Here is a 17,970-nt window from a genome sequence, read left to right on the forward strand (position 1 = left end):
AAAGAGCCTATTAAAAATTTATATCTTTGATGTGTAGTTTGCCAAAGCCTAAATTGTAACTTAATACAATTTTTGCATTAAAAAAAAATGCATGCCTACATACAAGCTATGGTCAAAACAAGCTTTTGAATAGGTGACAGCTAAAGTGTTTGATTAAATAGTTTAAAAAAAAAACTTGGCCTCAATAGTTTTCCTATTTTAATAGGTGGTCACGTTGTTATGGTAGAAAAACGAAACTAAGAAGCATGAAGTGTGATAAAAATAGTAATTAAAAAGCGATAAACACATAAGAGGGTGTAGAAGTGATGGATGATGAGAGATGGTGAAAGTAAAGAGAGGGTGAGACTCGTATAGCAGTACACAAAATGTGGTCATTAAAATTTATTAGTCATAAAGAGAGACCCCATCCCCATGTGTAGAAAAAAAAAAAGTGAAATCCATGATCCCCGATGATCGACCAGCAATTAAACAGCTAGAATTAATTTTGTTGCCAATTGTGTGCCTAATACGTGTTCATAGTGTGGCCTCACCCCAACGCACGACGTATCCTACCAAAACCCCCTTCCTCCGCCACGCGACTTCCCCACGCTTTATTATTACATCACTATAATTTATTAACCCCCCAATCCAGAAAAAAACCACCTTTGCTTTCAGGTTTCGTTTCAGCTCGCTCTCTCACCTCTCTAACCCTTAATTATTACCAACGACCACGCACCACATCCACTTTCATCAATTTCCTTAATCTCCACATAACATCAGCAGCAACAACCACAGCCAACCAACGAGTTCCTTCTATGTGCCTGTCTACAACAATTACTACTACTACTACTTCTACATGGATGGCAACCCTTTTGGAAACGTGCCACCCCCACCAATACAAGTCCCTGATAACTTCCCTCACTCGTCCTCCTCTTCGCCAACCCCAACCACGTCCTCTCCGTCTCCCACTCCTTCCGCCGGCTTCCGCTACCGCGGGACGCGCTCCCGCAGCGGTAAGTGGGTGTCGGAGATAAGGGAGCCACGTAAAACCAAGCGCATTTGGCTCGGGACATACCCGGCAGCGGATATGGCTGCGGCGGCCTATGATGTCGCGGCTCTCGCGTTGAAGGGACCCGACACGCCCCTTAACTTCCCCAATTCCATACTCTCCTACCCGATTCCCGCGTCATTGTCCGCCACTGATATTCGCGCGGCGGCTGCGGCAGCAGCGCAGGCTAGGCTCGTGAGGACGCCGCTGGAGGGTGGGCAAGTGGTAAACCCTGATATGGGACAGGAGTCGGAGAGGCGTGACGAGTACTATGATGAGGATGAGTTGTTGAACATGCCGAATTTGCTTGATGACATGGCCAGGGGAATGCAGGTTAGTCCCCCTAGGATCACTTCCTTTTCTTCTGATGATTCGCCTGCCAATTCTGATGGAGATAACCTTTGGAGCTATACCCTCTGATCATTGATTTCTTGTTGTTTGTATAAGGTAATTTCTTTTTTTGTTTGTTTGAGTTTGTGCGACCACGGATCAACCTACGCAAGTTGTTCCAGATTACAAGTAATGTTATAAGTTTCAGTCTTAAGTATGTTGAATATTCAAGATAACGGCTCCCACGGGATTACGAGGATATTTGTTGTCTCCTACAAAAGAAAAATGCTTGAGTGTGTGTGGGTGGGTGTTTGTGTCAGCGTCTGTGTTTTGGTTTGCCCTCTTTGTTGGTTGAAGCTGATTTTGGTTTTGAAGGCTCCTGCTGGGAAAGTTGCTTTGAGGTGTATATGGAATGGGATAAGGTCAAGGAATGAGATAAGGTTACTCTCATCATCGCTGGGTTTGGTGAGAGATGCCAACGATTTTATTAGGGAATGGTTTATGTGATCCGTTGTTTGTTAGATCCGTAGTAGTTCCGTAGTTCCGTACGGTCCAATCAGTTGGGGGAACCTAGCTAGAAGGATTCTACTTTTGATCATGGGTCTTTCTTTCTCCTTAGTAATACATAGACGATTCTATACATGTGTGGGGTTTGTTGCCCTTTTGGGGTACTTTTGCGGCAGATTTGTATTCGATGCATAAAAACTATTTCTGGCTGTTTGTAGAAGTTTCGGGATCTCTCGTATGTATGTATCTAAGCTCTTCTATAGTATATGACAAATAACTGGTGTATCCATTCTCTTATATGCTATGCATCTGGAGCCAAAGTTAGAGTGCACACAATGTTTCTGCTAATCATAACTTTCTTCATATCCAAACATAAAAGGCAGCCTCAACATATAAACAGGAGACTTGCTGTGCTAACAAGAGAAATGTAAGGGTTTTGTTCAAATTGTCCCAAAAAAGTTAAATAAGTTCGGATACATTAAGAAAGAGTTTTAGGACGGTTATTACTTGTGGGATCAACAGTTTGAACACAGAAAAGACCAAAGGAAGAGTTTCGTATAACTTCAAAACCCTTGAGTTTTCGAGGGTAAACAAAGAATTTATGTTTAAATAGGCATCATGAAATGATTAATTTCAAGGTAACACGTTTCTCTTTGATGTTTTGCAATTAGATTAGAAGAATCAATGGTGTCCTCTTTTTCATTCAGTAGAGTAACATGAAGAAAGATTTTCTTGGCATAAATATCGATACCGATCTATTTCTTGAGGTTGTTTCAGGTGTGTGTTGGTGGAACAAGATATTTCAGAACTCTTTATATCCATCATGTTCATGTCGGTAGTCTTACATATTTATAGTATATGACTAATATATACATGTTTCTGCTTTGGATAAGTAGCATTCAAATGATTCTAAGTTCACCGAAATCTTGACCAATGACCAGACAAATTATAAGAAAAAGAACAGTGATACATCAACAACGGTTGAGAAATGACAATCACTCCTTTTCATTTGGTTATGTTATGGATCTCTACCATGTGCACAACTAGAATGATTTTGTTGAATTAGAACAAGGTTTATAAATGCTGTTGAAATTGAAACATGGATGAAGATAGAACGCTCTGGTCTATGATAGACATTTACCTTTTAGAGGCCTTCCCTTGTCAATCTTTGCCGACATGATGCAAAGTTTGTGCCGACGGTTATGACAGAATGTTGATATATTGATGATCTGACCAAGGCGCCTCTATTTGAACAGTGACTTTTTTCCTTTGCAAGTGTCGTATTAACCAAACCAAATCTTTGATTACGATATTGTATTTTAATTTGTCTTCCTATCGAAAAGAAAACATTGAATGATATATAAGGACGAGATGTCAGTACAAAATTTACAACAATGCTTGTTTCACTGAGAAGAAAATGTCCTCCCTGTGATATGGTATCAGTGTACTTTGTTGATCAGGTTAATAGATGATTAACCAACGAAAATCATCTACTTTTACCTTGAAACTTTGAGGAAGGTTGATGTTATATGACAGTGTTTGACAAGATTAATTAATTTATACTTTATTTATCTTATTTTTCACTACTCTAGATCTTTTATGACAACATAATTAGAGAATGTTAGTTTATAATTATGCCTTTTTCTTTGTGTGTGAGAAGTTTCTAGAATTGAGATGTGTAAAAATAAAATCACGATCAATTATGCACCAGCCATCAAGAAAAAAAATAAGAAGAAAAGAAAAGAGAATATTAGGTCAAAAACATGGCAACTCATTATGATATAGCAGTCATGTTCTAGCTTCTACTGGAAAAATCTAATTTATAATTTAAAGCTTTATAATTTAAAGCTTACATGTACATATGATATAATGAGATTGGCAAATTTTCTGTTGGTCCAATATATTACTCTCACTTGTCAGAAACTTTGTACAGAGGTGACCACAAGATGAAAGGCTCACTCAAACAGTTACATTATGTTTATCATTAACTTTAAAATGCTATTAATATAGATTGATAACACAAATATTTTATATTATTATTTTTTCATAAATTGTTATATATATATATATATATATATATATATATATTTTTTTTTTTTCGATTGTAACTTTAACGTCATATCTAGAATGGCTGGCTAGTCTAGATAGTTTCAGTGAAGATATTAAGTGACACTGAAATACTGTAACACTTGACAGAAGGAGAGGGTAAAAGTTAAATAAATAACTTGTTTTTGTTGCAATAAATTTTAAGAGTATTATTTCATATTTTAAAAAAGTTAAAACATTCAAAGGATAAGGGATAAATATGTTTCTCTGACAATGGTTGAATGTAAATAATAAGAATGTGAATTTGCAGAAAATATCAGTGGCCCACCTTCCTTCTTTTAGTGGTTTTAGGAAAATATTATATTCATGATGAAGACTTTTGAAAGAATTATAGTTCATTATGTGTTAAGTGTTTAATTTTTCATCAACAGTTGAGTTTTTAGGACCTTTTTCTTATTTTATTTTGTCATATAATCAGTCTTGTTGAAAGTTGAAAGTTGAAAGGTGAGGATACAGGGAGATTCATTGTCAACTTTCCTATTTTGTTTTGATATGCACACAAGGTCTAACCAGTTGAACTTTGCTGAAGCCAAATGGAAAAGTTGAAGGTGATAGTCAAAAGACCCATTCTTTTTCCTTGTCACCAATTTTTATATTCAAACAACTGCGCCACTATTTTCTCTCTAAAAAGCATACTGTAATGAGTTCATCATCTCAAGAACCAGGGTTTTAGTGTTCAGTACGTGTACTTTTCTCAAATAAAAATGTTAAGGAATCCATAACAAACTTTCTGGGTTTCAATAAAGAGACAGCTAGTATAATATTTTTTTTCCTGTAACTAATTAAATTAGAAAGTTATAATATGTGAAAACATGACAATTCACTGTCACATTATCTTAAACAACACCATACCCAATTCAGGTGGCTGAAAAACACAAGTTAAATTAGTATTTAACTTGGTTAGGAAAAATTCTTAACAAGAATGATTGTAACGGTCAATTACTATATTTTAGATATGTATTATTCATTTCCAAACCTAAGATTTCTTAATACTTTTTAAAGAGATATCAAAAAATCTCTCAATGAAAATGTATATTTCTTATGAAAATTACGTAACAATATTTAGTATACAAATATTGATATCACTGTGACATGGGTTTGATATGAGATTATTAAGAATGCCAAAACTTAGAACATTCAATTTTGAGTACTAATTTGAAACACTAAGGAAGACTTTTGTTGGTGAATGTCATCTGATGCAGGTGGCAATGTTCGACATCCAGAGCACAGGTTTCCCAACTCAATGTGCATTAATTTTGTAATAGTAAAATAATAATTAAAGGAATCAAATTGAGTTTTTTTTTTTTGGCAAAATCTATCAGTTTGTTTGGGTTACATGATTTGAAAGCAGAGAAGACAACACAACTAATTATAACATGGTGTTTGAAAAAACAACTTAATGGAATTAATGACACATCCAATGAGTGCAAGCAGGTCTAATTATTGTGCCAACATTTTTTATAAATAGACAAAGAATTAATTTTATCCTCAAAATTGTGATTTTGGAAGACAGTACTTTTGTTGTTATGTGGTAAAAAAACGGTTGCTTTTGCATGAAAAACATATTCTTCCTAATTTCATATCACAATATCACAAAAAATTCCCTGATCTTTTTTATAATTACAAAATATCCAAACCTTACTCTTTTTTTTTTAAATTAACTCAAAAAAATATTTTTGAATGGAATTACTTCTTCAAAATTAAAATCATTAAAAATCAGGTTTACAACACATTTGGAGTTTAGCGAGGTAGAGGATGAATATGAATATGTAAGGATTGTAGAGGCAACTATTCCAGAAATATGTCTTTTCCAATTTTGCCCTAAAACTACAAATGAAAGGGTTTAAAAATGGGTAATGTGTTTAGATTAGACACTTAAAAGGAAATAGTGTGAGAGATGGTGGGGTCAAGTGGGGATGAATTGAGGATTATGCTGCTATCTAGATTTTTGGGAGATTCTAATGTTCATCTGTCCCTTCTTTTCTTTTAAGTTTTTGTTTTTTAATTATAAAACTGGGTTAATTCAATGAACAGGTTAGATGTTGTAGGGTTTTAGTTTAGTTGAATGAATAAATTGTTATGAACAGGATCTTAATAAAGAGATTGAGAAGTATGATAAAATGTGATCTCCCAGCATAATTATGAAAAAGAATATGCTTTGGTTTTTAATACTCATGTTTTAGACAGTGAGGGAACAATGACGCACTTGTTTGATGAAGATTCTGGTGCTTCACCCATGGCGGACCCCTCATTGATGTTATATATGCACTGCACCATCTTTATCATAATTCATGCAAAAGATAAACACTAGTTTCTTTGCCTTCTTAAATGCTTCTGAAAAACATCAAAAACTTAAACAATAACAATAATGTAATTTAAATGCTTACTATTTTTATATTTAAAATATATAAAACTATTGATCAATTTTGTACTATTTTAAACAGTAAAGTAAAAGATTGGATGGGAGGGGAAAATTGACAATGCTAAATTTAATTAAAAAAAATTACAGAAGGAAGTGGAATATTGCATACACAAAGTTTTGATCATATAGCATGTTTGAAAACTTGTGAGGAGGGAATTTTATATATGAAAGTGGAAATTTTATATATCTCAAATAGGAAATCAAACACTCAAATATCTTATATTACCACACAGTTTCTTTTCGTAACAAATATTTATTATGTGATAAAAATGTAATATTGTTTATATGTGTATGTATATTATTTGTGTTAGGAAAGAGTAGAAAATGGTGGAAAGCAAAGGTGGTGGTGTCAACAGAATAGAACAAAACTTACACAAACATCATTTGTTTAACGTTATGGTGTCCCACTCCTTTTTCGCCATGTTCAATAACAAAAAAGTAAAACAAATGTGTTCATGAGTTTTGTCATGTCACCTTCTCCTACGTGTTTAATAGCCTTTTCCTCTTGTAAAAACCGGTTAGAATAATGATGGACTCATTTCTCTTTATAATATAACCTTTTCGCATTTAATAAATAATTATATTTTATATATTCAAATAAAATAAAAACTATTTTTTATTGATTTAAATTATAAAAATCACTTAAAAAAAGAAGAAGAAACAAACAACGGCTAATATCATCAGGATAAATTATTGAAATAATTATCTATTGTTTCTTTTAGTTTTTAATTGTTTAGAAAAACCAAAAAAGAATCATAAATTTTTTTAATTTTTTCTTCTAAAAAAAGTGACTCTTCGTGAAAAATATACCATATATAATAACGAAATGATTTTATTTTCAATTCCACCAAGAGATTAAACAAATTATGATACAGAAGAAAAGAAGGGTGAAGGTTCATGAGAAAAAAATGAATTTGTTTAGTAGATTAGAAATAGGAAGAGTAGTGGAAAGTAAATAAGACCAAATATTATTTTATTTTCACATAATTTTACTTGTTTTTTTTTAATTTTTAATAAAACATATAAACTTCTATTGTAAATTTTAATCTTTTTTTTTCCTATTTTGATCTACAATATTTCTCTTTACTCAATCAAATACTATCTATCATATCAATTGAAACTATAATTTAGAAGTTTTTATACAAGAAACTATACTTTTGAATTGGTTATCAAATTCTTGCTTTTCAATAAAAATAATATTTTATTTTTGAAAACATTAACTAAATAACGATGATAAGTATTGTAAAGAAAATTTTAAAATGGCAATTAATCACCTAACCGATATTTGTTATTTGTACAACAAGTAAGAATATTTTATGAACAATTATCTCATAAAAAAATCAAACTAAATTCATTGATTATGATAATTTGATTGAAATCATACTACAAAAAAATCTTCAATTAGAAACCAATCCTAGAAACAAAAAATAATTAGTCACTAATTTAGATAACAATTTACAAAATTAAAAATTATTGGTTACTAAAATAGTTATTATAAATAAAAAAGTTATAATTGGTCACTAATTAATTAGAAACCAATTTTGAAATAAAGTCATTTTGGTAGCTAAAACCTAAGTAGCTAATTTTTAGTGACCAATTTTCTTTGGTAGTCAAAATCATGATAGCTAATTTTAAAGACCAATTTAGTAATCCATTATAATTTTTTATTTATAATAGTGACTATTTTAGTAACAAGTAATTTTTAATTTTGTAAATTAGTATATAAATTGGTTATAATAGTTACTAATCATTATTGATCACTAAAATTTGTCATTGTTTGAAAATTTTCTTGTAGTGTCATGTAAAAAAAACTATACATGATAATGCAACTTTTTCTATTTAAAAAGTTGAACAACACAAATCGTGGTGATTCAATCCTGAATCAATTCAATTGACTTTCATGTAGAATAATTGATACATCCTAAAAGTAATAGACATCAATTATTCATTTCTTCCTTTACATTTGTTTGTTCATAAAATATGGAACTAATGTTTCTCTATCTTTAAAAAGATACAGAAGATCATTTAATATGATATTTAACATGTTTTGTGGAAGGAATGTTTTCATCTGTTTTTGTTTTTTACTCCTACTCGTATAATTTAATTTAATATAACAAATTTTTATCTGTTTATTTTTTCTGACTCCTACTCATATAAAAAGAAATGATTTTTTTTTTTCTATTTGTAAATCTCTTCTTTTAAGCAATCCTTTAAGATGTAAATAAAAAATCAATAAAACATGTTGATAAAGATTTTTTTTTATGTTTTTACATGGAACTTTTTATACTCATTCTTTCATTTTAAGTATAAACTCACGTATTAATTCAATGACTATTAATACATTAGTACTTATTTAATTATAAACTATATTTTATCTTTTAAGTGAATTACTACTTTATACAAATTTTTGGCTTATTTATTTTCTCTTTTCACAATTGATTTGTTTTTCATTGAGTTTTGTGTGATTTATCGAAATAAAGGTTAAAGGAATAAAATGAATTGAAAAGCAAAGTAGAGGAGAGTGGTAAGAAAGAATTATTGGAAGTTAATTAGATATTGGGCCGACCTGATAATGGAAGGTAATGCACTGCTCATATAACGACTATCTCTAGATTTGGTTCTCTGAACCCAGTCTAGCCCCACCTACCACTTAACACAACCACCAATAATAATTCTTCTTTTTTTAATAATAATAATATTATTATTATTATTAACAGTAGTAATTGTTCCTCAAGTGGCTATGCATAATTTAAGTACACACTACAAGTAGTGAAGCAGTTATTACTTCTGTACATATTGCAGTTTACTGTGCTCTTTTTTAATTCAAAGTACTATAAATATCTAATTCGACTGTTGTACTGTCAACGTATCAGTTGAAGAGACATATATGAGGAGCCTCCTCCTAATTCAACAATTACTCCAATATTCAAATTAATGTAATTTTCCTATTTCTACATTATTTGATGCTTCATTTAAGTTCTGATAGGTTGTGGGGAAGCTGGTCTGATGAGGAAACAAATAAACATAACAAAAAAACAAAGACGGTGTTTGATGTATTAATTTTTCCTTGTTTTACATAATTAATTTTCAATTATAACTATACCTTTAGGATAGATCAAAGAAATACATTTTTCCTTACATATGCAGAAAACATAACTTTAACATGTTAACTTGATTATGTACATATAGAGTCTGGAAGACTAATATACCATATATCTTTGAGAGTATCTCGACATATGCTTAGATGTCCTCAATCCTCATGGTCTGAACTACGCAAAGAAACGATAAGGACGAGTACGCATCAGTGAGGACAAAATATGTATATAAGAGCATCTCAGTCATAGTGGTACTATGGTGGCATGATCGGCTATATGTCAACTAAGGAAACTCAACATATGGAAATCCTAACTAAGGTGGTAATTAAAGCACGATTAGACAAATGAATTAATCAAAGACTAATCAAGATAATTAGTCATATGTGTCAAGCTCATCAAAGTAAAAAACCTATAAACATATATAGTATAAATAGTACAAAATACGAGATAGATTAATTATATTCCTTATTACAATATTAATTACCTTCTAGTGCACTTAACTAACTTGAACGTCAGAGTGTTTGCAAATACAATTCATACCTAGTTAAAAGAGAATGATCTCCTACCTAGTCGTCTAGAGAGGACAAGTACTCTGAAATTGAAGATTTTGAACATTTAAAGTTTTTGTCGAAGTTTTCGCAAGATATATTTGACTATGTAAGAACAATAACAATTTAAAAATCGTTAAAATTGTAAATTTTAAAATTAAATTCATTATTAAGATTTCAATGTCAAATTGTCTCCTAGTTAACATTACTTATGAAACCATTCTAATGCTTATTGACCAAAATTTTTGTCACAATTTACTCTTTAATTAACTTTTTTATTGTCTTGTAAATTTTGTATGTAATCATTATCAAATAAATAAATTATTTAATTTAATAAATAGTTAGGTTGTGTTTTATTATTAACTCTTCTCGTTTTTACACAATAAAAGATCACATAAATTAATTAAAAGTGAAGTAAAAATGAATATGTAATTATTATAGAAATAATTAATATTTTCTGAAACATAAAAGTTAAAAATTAAATGAATAAATAAAAATAAAAATCATATACTTAAATTCCACAAATAAAATTTAGGAAGGATATTTATTTTACATTTTAATAATTTTTTAGATTATATAGACAATTGTAATTTTTCATGATTATATAATCATAGAGTATCTTCTTTTGTTTCTTAACTTGCTTTTCTTTTTTCTTTTGCTTTTATGTAGAATTTATGGTTTATGATTTAGGATACTTATCTAATTGTAATTATTCAAATATAATTTATACTCATCTTTATTAAATGTTTTTATAATTTACTATATAACACAGTTGATTTTAATATTCTTTCAACCATTCTAATCATTATAGGTAATTTTTCTTAGTTTGAACATGATAAACTTAGAATTGAAATGCAAAATCAATAAATAAAAGTAGTGCATGAGTCAATCCACGTGTGCATCAATAAGTATAATCAATATTAACTTTTATAATAATTCTTAAACCTCAAATTTACCATTGCCATTTAATGGTCAAATTTCCTATTTAAGATACAATTTCCACATAAACTATTTATCAACTCAATCGCATCTCTAATTTGAAATTAGTATCATATCATTTTAACAGTTGTTCAATTCATAAACAAGTCTAAAAGTTATTACGATGACAGTTTCTCTCTGTGCCAGTATAAAAGCTTACCTTCCAAATAAATAAATAAAAAAGTAAAAAATTGTTCCTAAAAATTCCAATCACCTAGAAAAACATTCAATATATCAAAATTAAAGATTGATCTCGAAGAAACATCATCACCTCATCCCACAACTTTGTGAGAATTCAAGAACTCACACTCATAAAATACTAAAATTGAGATTTTAAAACAAACGTGAAATTTACTTTGTCACCCATTCAATGGCACTATCTGATAGGAAATAGCCAAAGTTTCAGAAAGAAGAGAATGTTTAGAGATGGATTAAAAAGAGTTGATTAAAATATCATTATTCTATATTTAAATGTCATGTGTTTGTGATGATAACAAGAAAAAACGTCAGATAATTTTTAAATTAAATATATTTGTTTAGTAAAAACAATTTAGGAAAATATGTGAAGGAAAACCATTTTGGTTTCAATTTTTAATGTTTGTAAGTTACTTATATATATTTGGATCCATATATTTGAATCAACATATACAATAATGTCCAAAAACTTAAAAGAATGCAAATCATATACTGGAACGTGATAAAAGCAATTGTCAGTGAATCTTAAACCTTAAACTATTAATTATAATGTTTGAAATTAAACTAATCACGTTGACAAATGATTGTTGCAGAGTTAAATCACGATTTTTTTTTTATCACGTGTAATTTTATTTAAATGCAACTATGCAATTAATCTTAAATATCAAAACATCAGCGTGAGAGTAATTAGGGTGAAATTTGAACGTAGTCGAAGGTTGATTTGTTTAATGTGAACATTTTATCCAATAAGAATAGAGTTGGTAATATGTTCAGAGAGATTCTATGACACTTCCATAATAGCTTTTTCACAGACTTCCTTTTTCTTTGCTCATTATGTTCGAGGAAGAATCTTTACAAACTTCATCAACTTATGATACTTACGAATAGTCAATATCACACACCATATCCTGTCATCTTCAAAATGAACTCAATTTTCGCTGAACATTGTTTTGATTGTAACTTTTGCGGTTACCAGGTAACAGAAAGTTTGTATTGTGTAGTAGATATTTGATGGAAACGGTGTAGAAAGTAAACGGAATCTTTTCTTCTTTCAGAATCGTATTCGTAAATGATAAGTTCAGAATAATGATTAATGCTCCTCTGGTACGTTGATCCTACTCATATCGAAAATAATATCGATAAAAGTTAATTATTTCAAGTATTTTATGAAAATATATAAAGCATTACATAAGCAAGATAATATAAACGAAAATGCGCTTACTTGAAACATTTAAACTTATAATCGTACAGCAGAAAAGATTGATAAGAGAAGGTAGTTGGAGTTATGGTAGGGTTTGCAGAAAAGGAGTGGTGTTAGTCAAAAAAGGACCACTGACATATTTTACTTTTTTTGGGGTTTTGGGGATAATTTAAAGGAGCAGGATTCGGTGTTGGCCTTGAATCTTCTTGTTAAGGAAAAAAGCCGCAATTTAATGGTGTGGCTGGGCCATATTCTGTGCACTCTTTAACCTTTCTTTGTGCTTTTCACCGGTCTCTATCATTTCTGTTTTACTATCCAAACCTTCGTACATTAATCACACTCACCACTCTCTTTTCTCACTTCAAGAACCCTATCAAGCTTTTTTCACCATCATTCATTTCTTTCACAAATAAGTATAGCAGAACAGATTTACAACTCCTTCCATCTCACTCACTTCTTACAAATGTAGCTGCCAACTCTATGTTTTGTCTCTATCGCATCTTCTCATCGTAAGTGAAAAATCTATAATAAACAATTCACTTGAACTGTATACATTTCTTAAGTCTCAATTCATATAAAAACAAGTACAGGGACACAACATATTCTTAGGTTTAGTTCAACCAATAATAGTTGAGTTCAACCACATAAGATATTGACATCATTCTCAATTCAAAATCTTAAGACAATGAGTTTATGGGTCTTTATCCGTTATATAATATTTTATTTTCTCATTTCTAACAAATGTGAAATTTAGACCCATACTTAGATTCTTAACATTTAGATTAATGAATTTCAAAAAAATATTTACATGGTTTCTTTTCTTGTGTTAATTTGTAAGCACAACTCACACAATATATATTATATAATTAATACGTCCTTATTGATCAATGCTTTTGTCTCGGATTTCACTGACAATTGATGGTTACTTCAATGAACCATATATATTATTACGTGGATATTTTATTAAACAAAAAATTTACCGCATATATGTAAAAGTGGTAGTACAAATGTTAGTTTTAAGTAAATATCAAATATTCTTAAGTTCATACAAAATATTGTAAATTACCATCATTTTTCTTCTTATAAATGCTTTGAAACTATGTAACATCTTAAGTGGTGATATAACCTTTAGTAAATATATTCTAGGGTATTTAATTTTTTCTCAAATATTGATGGGTTTATTTTATATAGCGGAAGGAGATATATTATATTTGTGTGACATGAACACAATTCATTCGAGGGACTGGCATCAATTATAATTTGAAAACTTAAGATAATGTTTATGGGTATTTTATTTATACGATGTTTAACTTTATCATTTTTATTTAATGTGAAATTTTAACTTACACTTCAATTATTACCAACAAATAAATATTAATATATTACAATAAAGTTAAACAAATATTTTAATTTTATAATAACAATAATAACAATTCTAATATTTTTTATTATCATAAAAAATGTTTCACTAATTATAATAATAATAGTAATAATAATTTGTTTTTAGTAATTATGCCGTTGTAATAATTATATCGTTAAGATTAATATTTTTTAAATTTAAAAGGCCAAAAGAGTTCTCAGGTAGCCAAAGGGAAAGAAAAAGAAACAAGAGACAAACAACTAAAAGTAAAGAAAAATATGTACTACTATATATAATTTGAATGGATTTAAAATATGAAAAATGAATGATAAAATCATCTCACGAATTTACTTGAGTGAAATGTAAAAGGAAAAAAAAAACTTATACATTATCTTCTATAGAAAAATGTTTTTTTAAATAATATATAAAGCTTATATTTGTAATATTATTTTTTTATTTTCTTAATATATCAATAATTTCCCATTTAAATTTTTTTCTCATCTTAAAATATTTTTAACTTTACAAAGTAAATTACCTGTTTTATTTCTGTTGTGTCCATCTACTTTATTTCTTTTCACCGCATCTAACAATCTATCAACACAAAAAACGATTTAAAGCGTCAGCTTTGTGGGAAAACAGTGATGTTCATTAAAAGTAAAGCTAACAATTAGGAACCAACAACCAGACATTATCTCGTACTTTGCAAAGTCAAATGCTAATCTTCTATTAGTGGAATTGAAGAGACACGACTAGAAGCTGCATGGACCCAAATTCATTAAAATACTTGAAAAAAATATAATTAATTGTTTTTTATGGCCCACCAAGAAAAACATCAAAATAAAAAAAAAATACTATGGGAGCCCATTGGGATGGGCTTGCTTCAGAGTACGAAAGTAAAGATAAATCCACGTAATCTACGCGTTTCCGCGGAAACGGAAATTAATGCCACCTTCTGTCACTCTCATCACTCACTCTTTATTTTATTTTCATTTTTATATTTTGATACCGTCACTTTAGAATCCAAAACCTACTAATTAAGAGAATATACAAGTAATTATTGCACTGCTTGTTTACTAATACTGCTTCTAAATCAAGTTTGGATCACACAGTAAGTTATTAAATATCTATTTGTTGTCACCGTTGGATATTAGTATATTCAATTTTCTAAACTCAAATAATTCTTTATAAATATAAGCTCATGGATATTTTCCACGTGTTGAATTACTTTTACGATATTATTTATTACTCGTAACATATTATTTGTTTCAAATTACGAATTACAATTCTAAATTTTATTCATAGTTTAAAATTATAAGACATAAATTAAAACAATCACTCTCTTTATTTATCTTAATTTTTTTTATAATTTATTAACATATAGATTTTATTATAACTCTTATTTATTACTTTAAAATTTCATTCATCAATGGTTCTCAATTGTTTTATTTAGTAATTAAGGAAAAGAATTATCAATGTTATTGAAAAATAAATAAAAGCAGTAAAACGATAAATAATGTATTTTGAAAGTAGCAGTTAGAAATACGAAACAGTAGTGGAAAATGAAAGAACGGTTATCAACTGTCAACCGTGTTTGGGACGCGTGGGTTGTCATCCAGAAACCAAACAAGTCATTAGTCAAATAGACGTTGGAAGGTCATTCACTTCTCTTGTTTTACAAGTCTCTATCACATTATCCACTATTTTCTTTTCTTTTACCTCTTAATCTTTTATTCACTTTTTTTTTTTTGCTTCCACTTATACCCCAATTTAATTAGTTCTTCTTTATTTTCCCATTGTTTGGGCCTATATTTGGGCCAACCTATAGATTTAATGCAAATTCAGAAACGAAAAATTAAATTTTAAATTAGCTTCATAGAATCATACATTTAAAACATCAATTTTTTATCATCCTTAAAGTACAACGTAGAGCGTAAAAGAAAGAAAAAAAAGGAAGTTGGGCAGTTACATGCACGTAGTACGAAGGTAGGCTTTGATTGTTTTTTTAAACACGTGGTAGTTAAGTTTATGCATGAGCTGTCCATGATTCAAACATCACCTCGCTACGCAAACCCAGCTTGCGAACACAATCTCATGCAATAAATAAAATAATGGGTAACATTTTCAATCGAAGGATCAATTGGCATGAGTTGTCTCCTGCTACATAACAACACTTCCCTCTTTTACGTCACACAAAAGGCCCAAAATCAAAATAAGGTACAATTACAAACCCCTGAATCCAGAAGGAATCTAAGCCCAATCCTTTGACCAAGACAAACATAGATTCAATACACACACACACACTCCCTCACTCTCCTTCTCTTCACCTTCCCCTTTCCCTTTCAGAGCCAGACCACCCTTATCCAATTTCAAAATCTAGAAAAAAACGACCATTTTTAGAAAATAAAAAGAAATCACACGTGTCAAACGCAAATATCTAGACAAGGTTAGTCTCACCCATGCGCCACTTTCAATTCCTTAACCTGGGTCCATACCGTGGGATGAAAAAAACTGCCACGCCCCCAAATCAGAATTGGCTAAACCTAACCCAAACTTAGCTGGACAAACAGTGTGGACACTTTCCTTGAAACACAACCTCACCTTCTCCAACTATATATATATATGTAACATGCTAACACTCACTTTCCCTCCTAAAACTAAACAAAACACAACCACAAAAACAAAAACTTACACAACAAACAACGTTGGTTACTGCTAGTAACTGATATAACTACCCCTTTTGCGCACGTTGTCCCGTTCACTCAAACAACTTCAGAAAACGAAACTTTCCTTCAGGTATCATGTTTTCCACCGACTCACAAGCGACCTCGCCGGTGTCGGGAGGTTCTCGTCCGGCGCTGTCGGACGAGGAAGTTTTTCTGGCGGCGAGCCACCCCAAGAAACGCGCCGGGAGGAAGAAGTTCCGGGAGACGCGCCACCCGGTGTTCCGCGGCGTCAGGCGGAGGGACTCCGGCAAGTGGGTGTGCGAGGTGCGCGAGCCCAATAAGAAGACTAGGATTTGGTTGGGGACCTTTCCCACGGCGGAGATGGCAGCGCGTGCGCACGACGTGGCTGCGCTGGCGCTTAGGGGAAGGTCGGCCTGTCTCAATTTCGCCGACTCCACGAATCGGTTACCGGTGCCGGCGACGGCGGATCCCCGGGACATTCAGAAGGCGGCGGCAGAGGCTGCAGAGGCGTTTCGGCCCGGTAATGAATCGGGAAAGGATGATGATGCGGTGGTGGAGACGGTGGCGACAGCGACGGAAAATGATGAAGAAAAAGAGATGGAGGATCTGAAGAACATGGTGCTGATGTCGCCAACCCGTTGCTTCGAGAGTGATGAATATGGAAGTACGGAAATGGAATTTGAAGACATTGAAGTTTCGTTGTGGAGTTATTCACTCTAATCTTTAACTCATTATTGGATTTTTGATTGCTATTTTGGGAAATCGAATTATTGTGAGCTTGGGAATAGTACAAGAGTATCCGTACTTATAATTTTTTTACTAGTACGAGACTGCTCATTTAGGTGTCCCAACTCCAAAACCACCTATGTATGGATAAGTTCACACAAATTTGAAATTTAAGTTGTGTATATACACAGTAGTGTAAAATATCAAGAATTCTTATAAGATTTTTAATTTTTTCGATTTTGGCATTTCGAAATAAATACCTATAGTTATTTATTGATTTTTCATTCGCATCATATATATATATATATAGAGAGAGAGAAAATAAATAAATAAATAAAATTGAGATTTGTTAACATTTATTGACGTGCTTCTATTATAATGTATGTGCTTGTATTAAATATTGAAAAAAAAATATTGTTGTCAATAATTCACAGTAAGTTTCCTACATTAAAACTTTTCTCTCCTTAAATTTTATTCTTTAATATTTTATGCTTTTATCAATTCTGATACTTAAAAAAGTTACTTATCTTTGATTTTGTGATTTTTCCTTAGGTTTATAAAAGTTTTTATGCGTCTTTAGCTTTTCCTTTTTCTATTATTCAAATTAAGTTATTTTAAATTATAGATAAATTTATTCTAAATATTGTATTTTTAAATCTTTGGTTTGATTTGATTGCCAATGTGTTTTTCATGTTTTAAATTTGACAATTAGTTTGAATTGTTTAATTGAATAATAATATTTGTAGTAGGTAATTTGTATAGAGCGTAAAAATATTTTTTAAATTTATTAG

The 17,970-nt window shown here is 30.6% G+C and overlaps 2 protein-coding genes across 2 annotated transcripts; both read left to right on the forward strand.

The window, feature by feature from the left end:
* The first annotated feature begins 599 nt into the window (after positions 1-599).
* On the forward strand, positions 600-2,161 carry LOC114190062 (ethylene-responsive transcription factor ERF025). The gene has a single exon (XM_028078827.1). The coding sequence runs from the start codon at positions 836-838 to the stop codon at positions 1,445-1,447; it is 612 nt and encodes a 203-aa protein (XP_027934628.1). The 5' UTR covers positions 600-835; the 3' UTR covers positions 1,448-2,161.
* Positions 2,162-15,922: 13,761 nt separating this feature from the next.
* Positions 15,923-17,416, forward strand: LOC114189602 (dehydration-responsive element-binding protein 1E-like). The gene has a single exon (XM_028078215.1). The coding sequence runs from the start codon at positions 16,568-16,570 to the stop codon at positions 17,171-17,173; it is 606 nt and encodes a 201-aa protein (XP_027934016.1). The 5' UTR covers positions 15,923-16,567; the 3' UTR covers positions 17,174-17,416.
* Positions 17,417-17,970: the final 554 nt, after the last annotated feature.

The sequence above is a fragment of the Vigna unguiculata genome, chromosome 7 (genome assembly GCF_004118075.2).
Source record: "Vigna unguiculata cultivar IT97K-499-35 chromosome 7, ASM411807v1, whole genome shotgun sequence".
Taxonomy (NCBI): domain Eukaryota; kingdom Viridiplantae; phylum Streptophyta; class Magnoliopsida; order Fabales; family Fabaceae; genus Vigna; species Vigna unguiculata.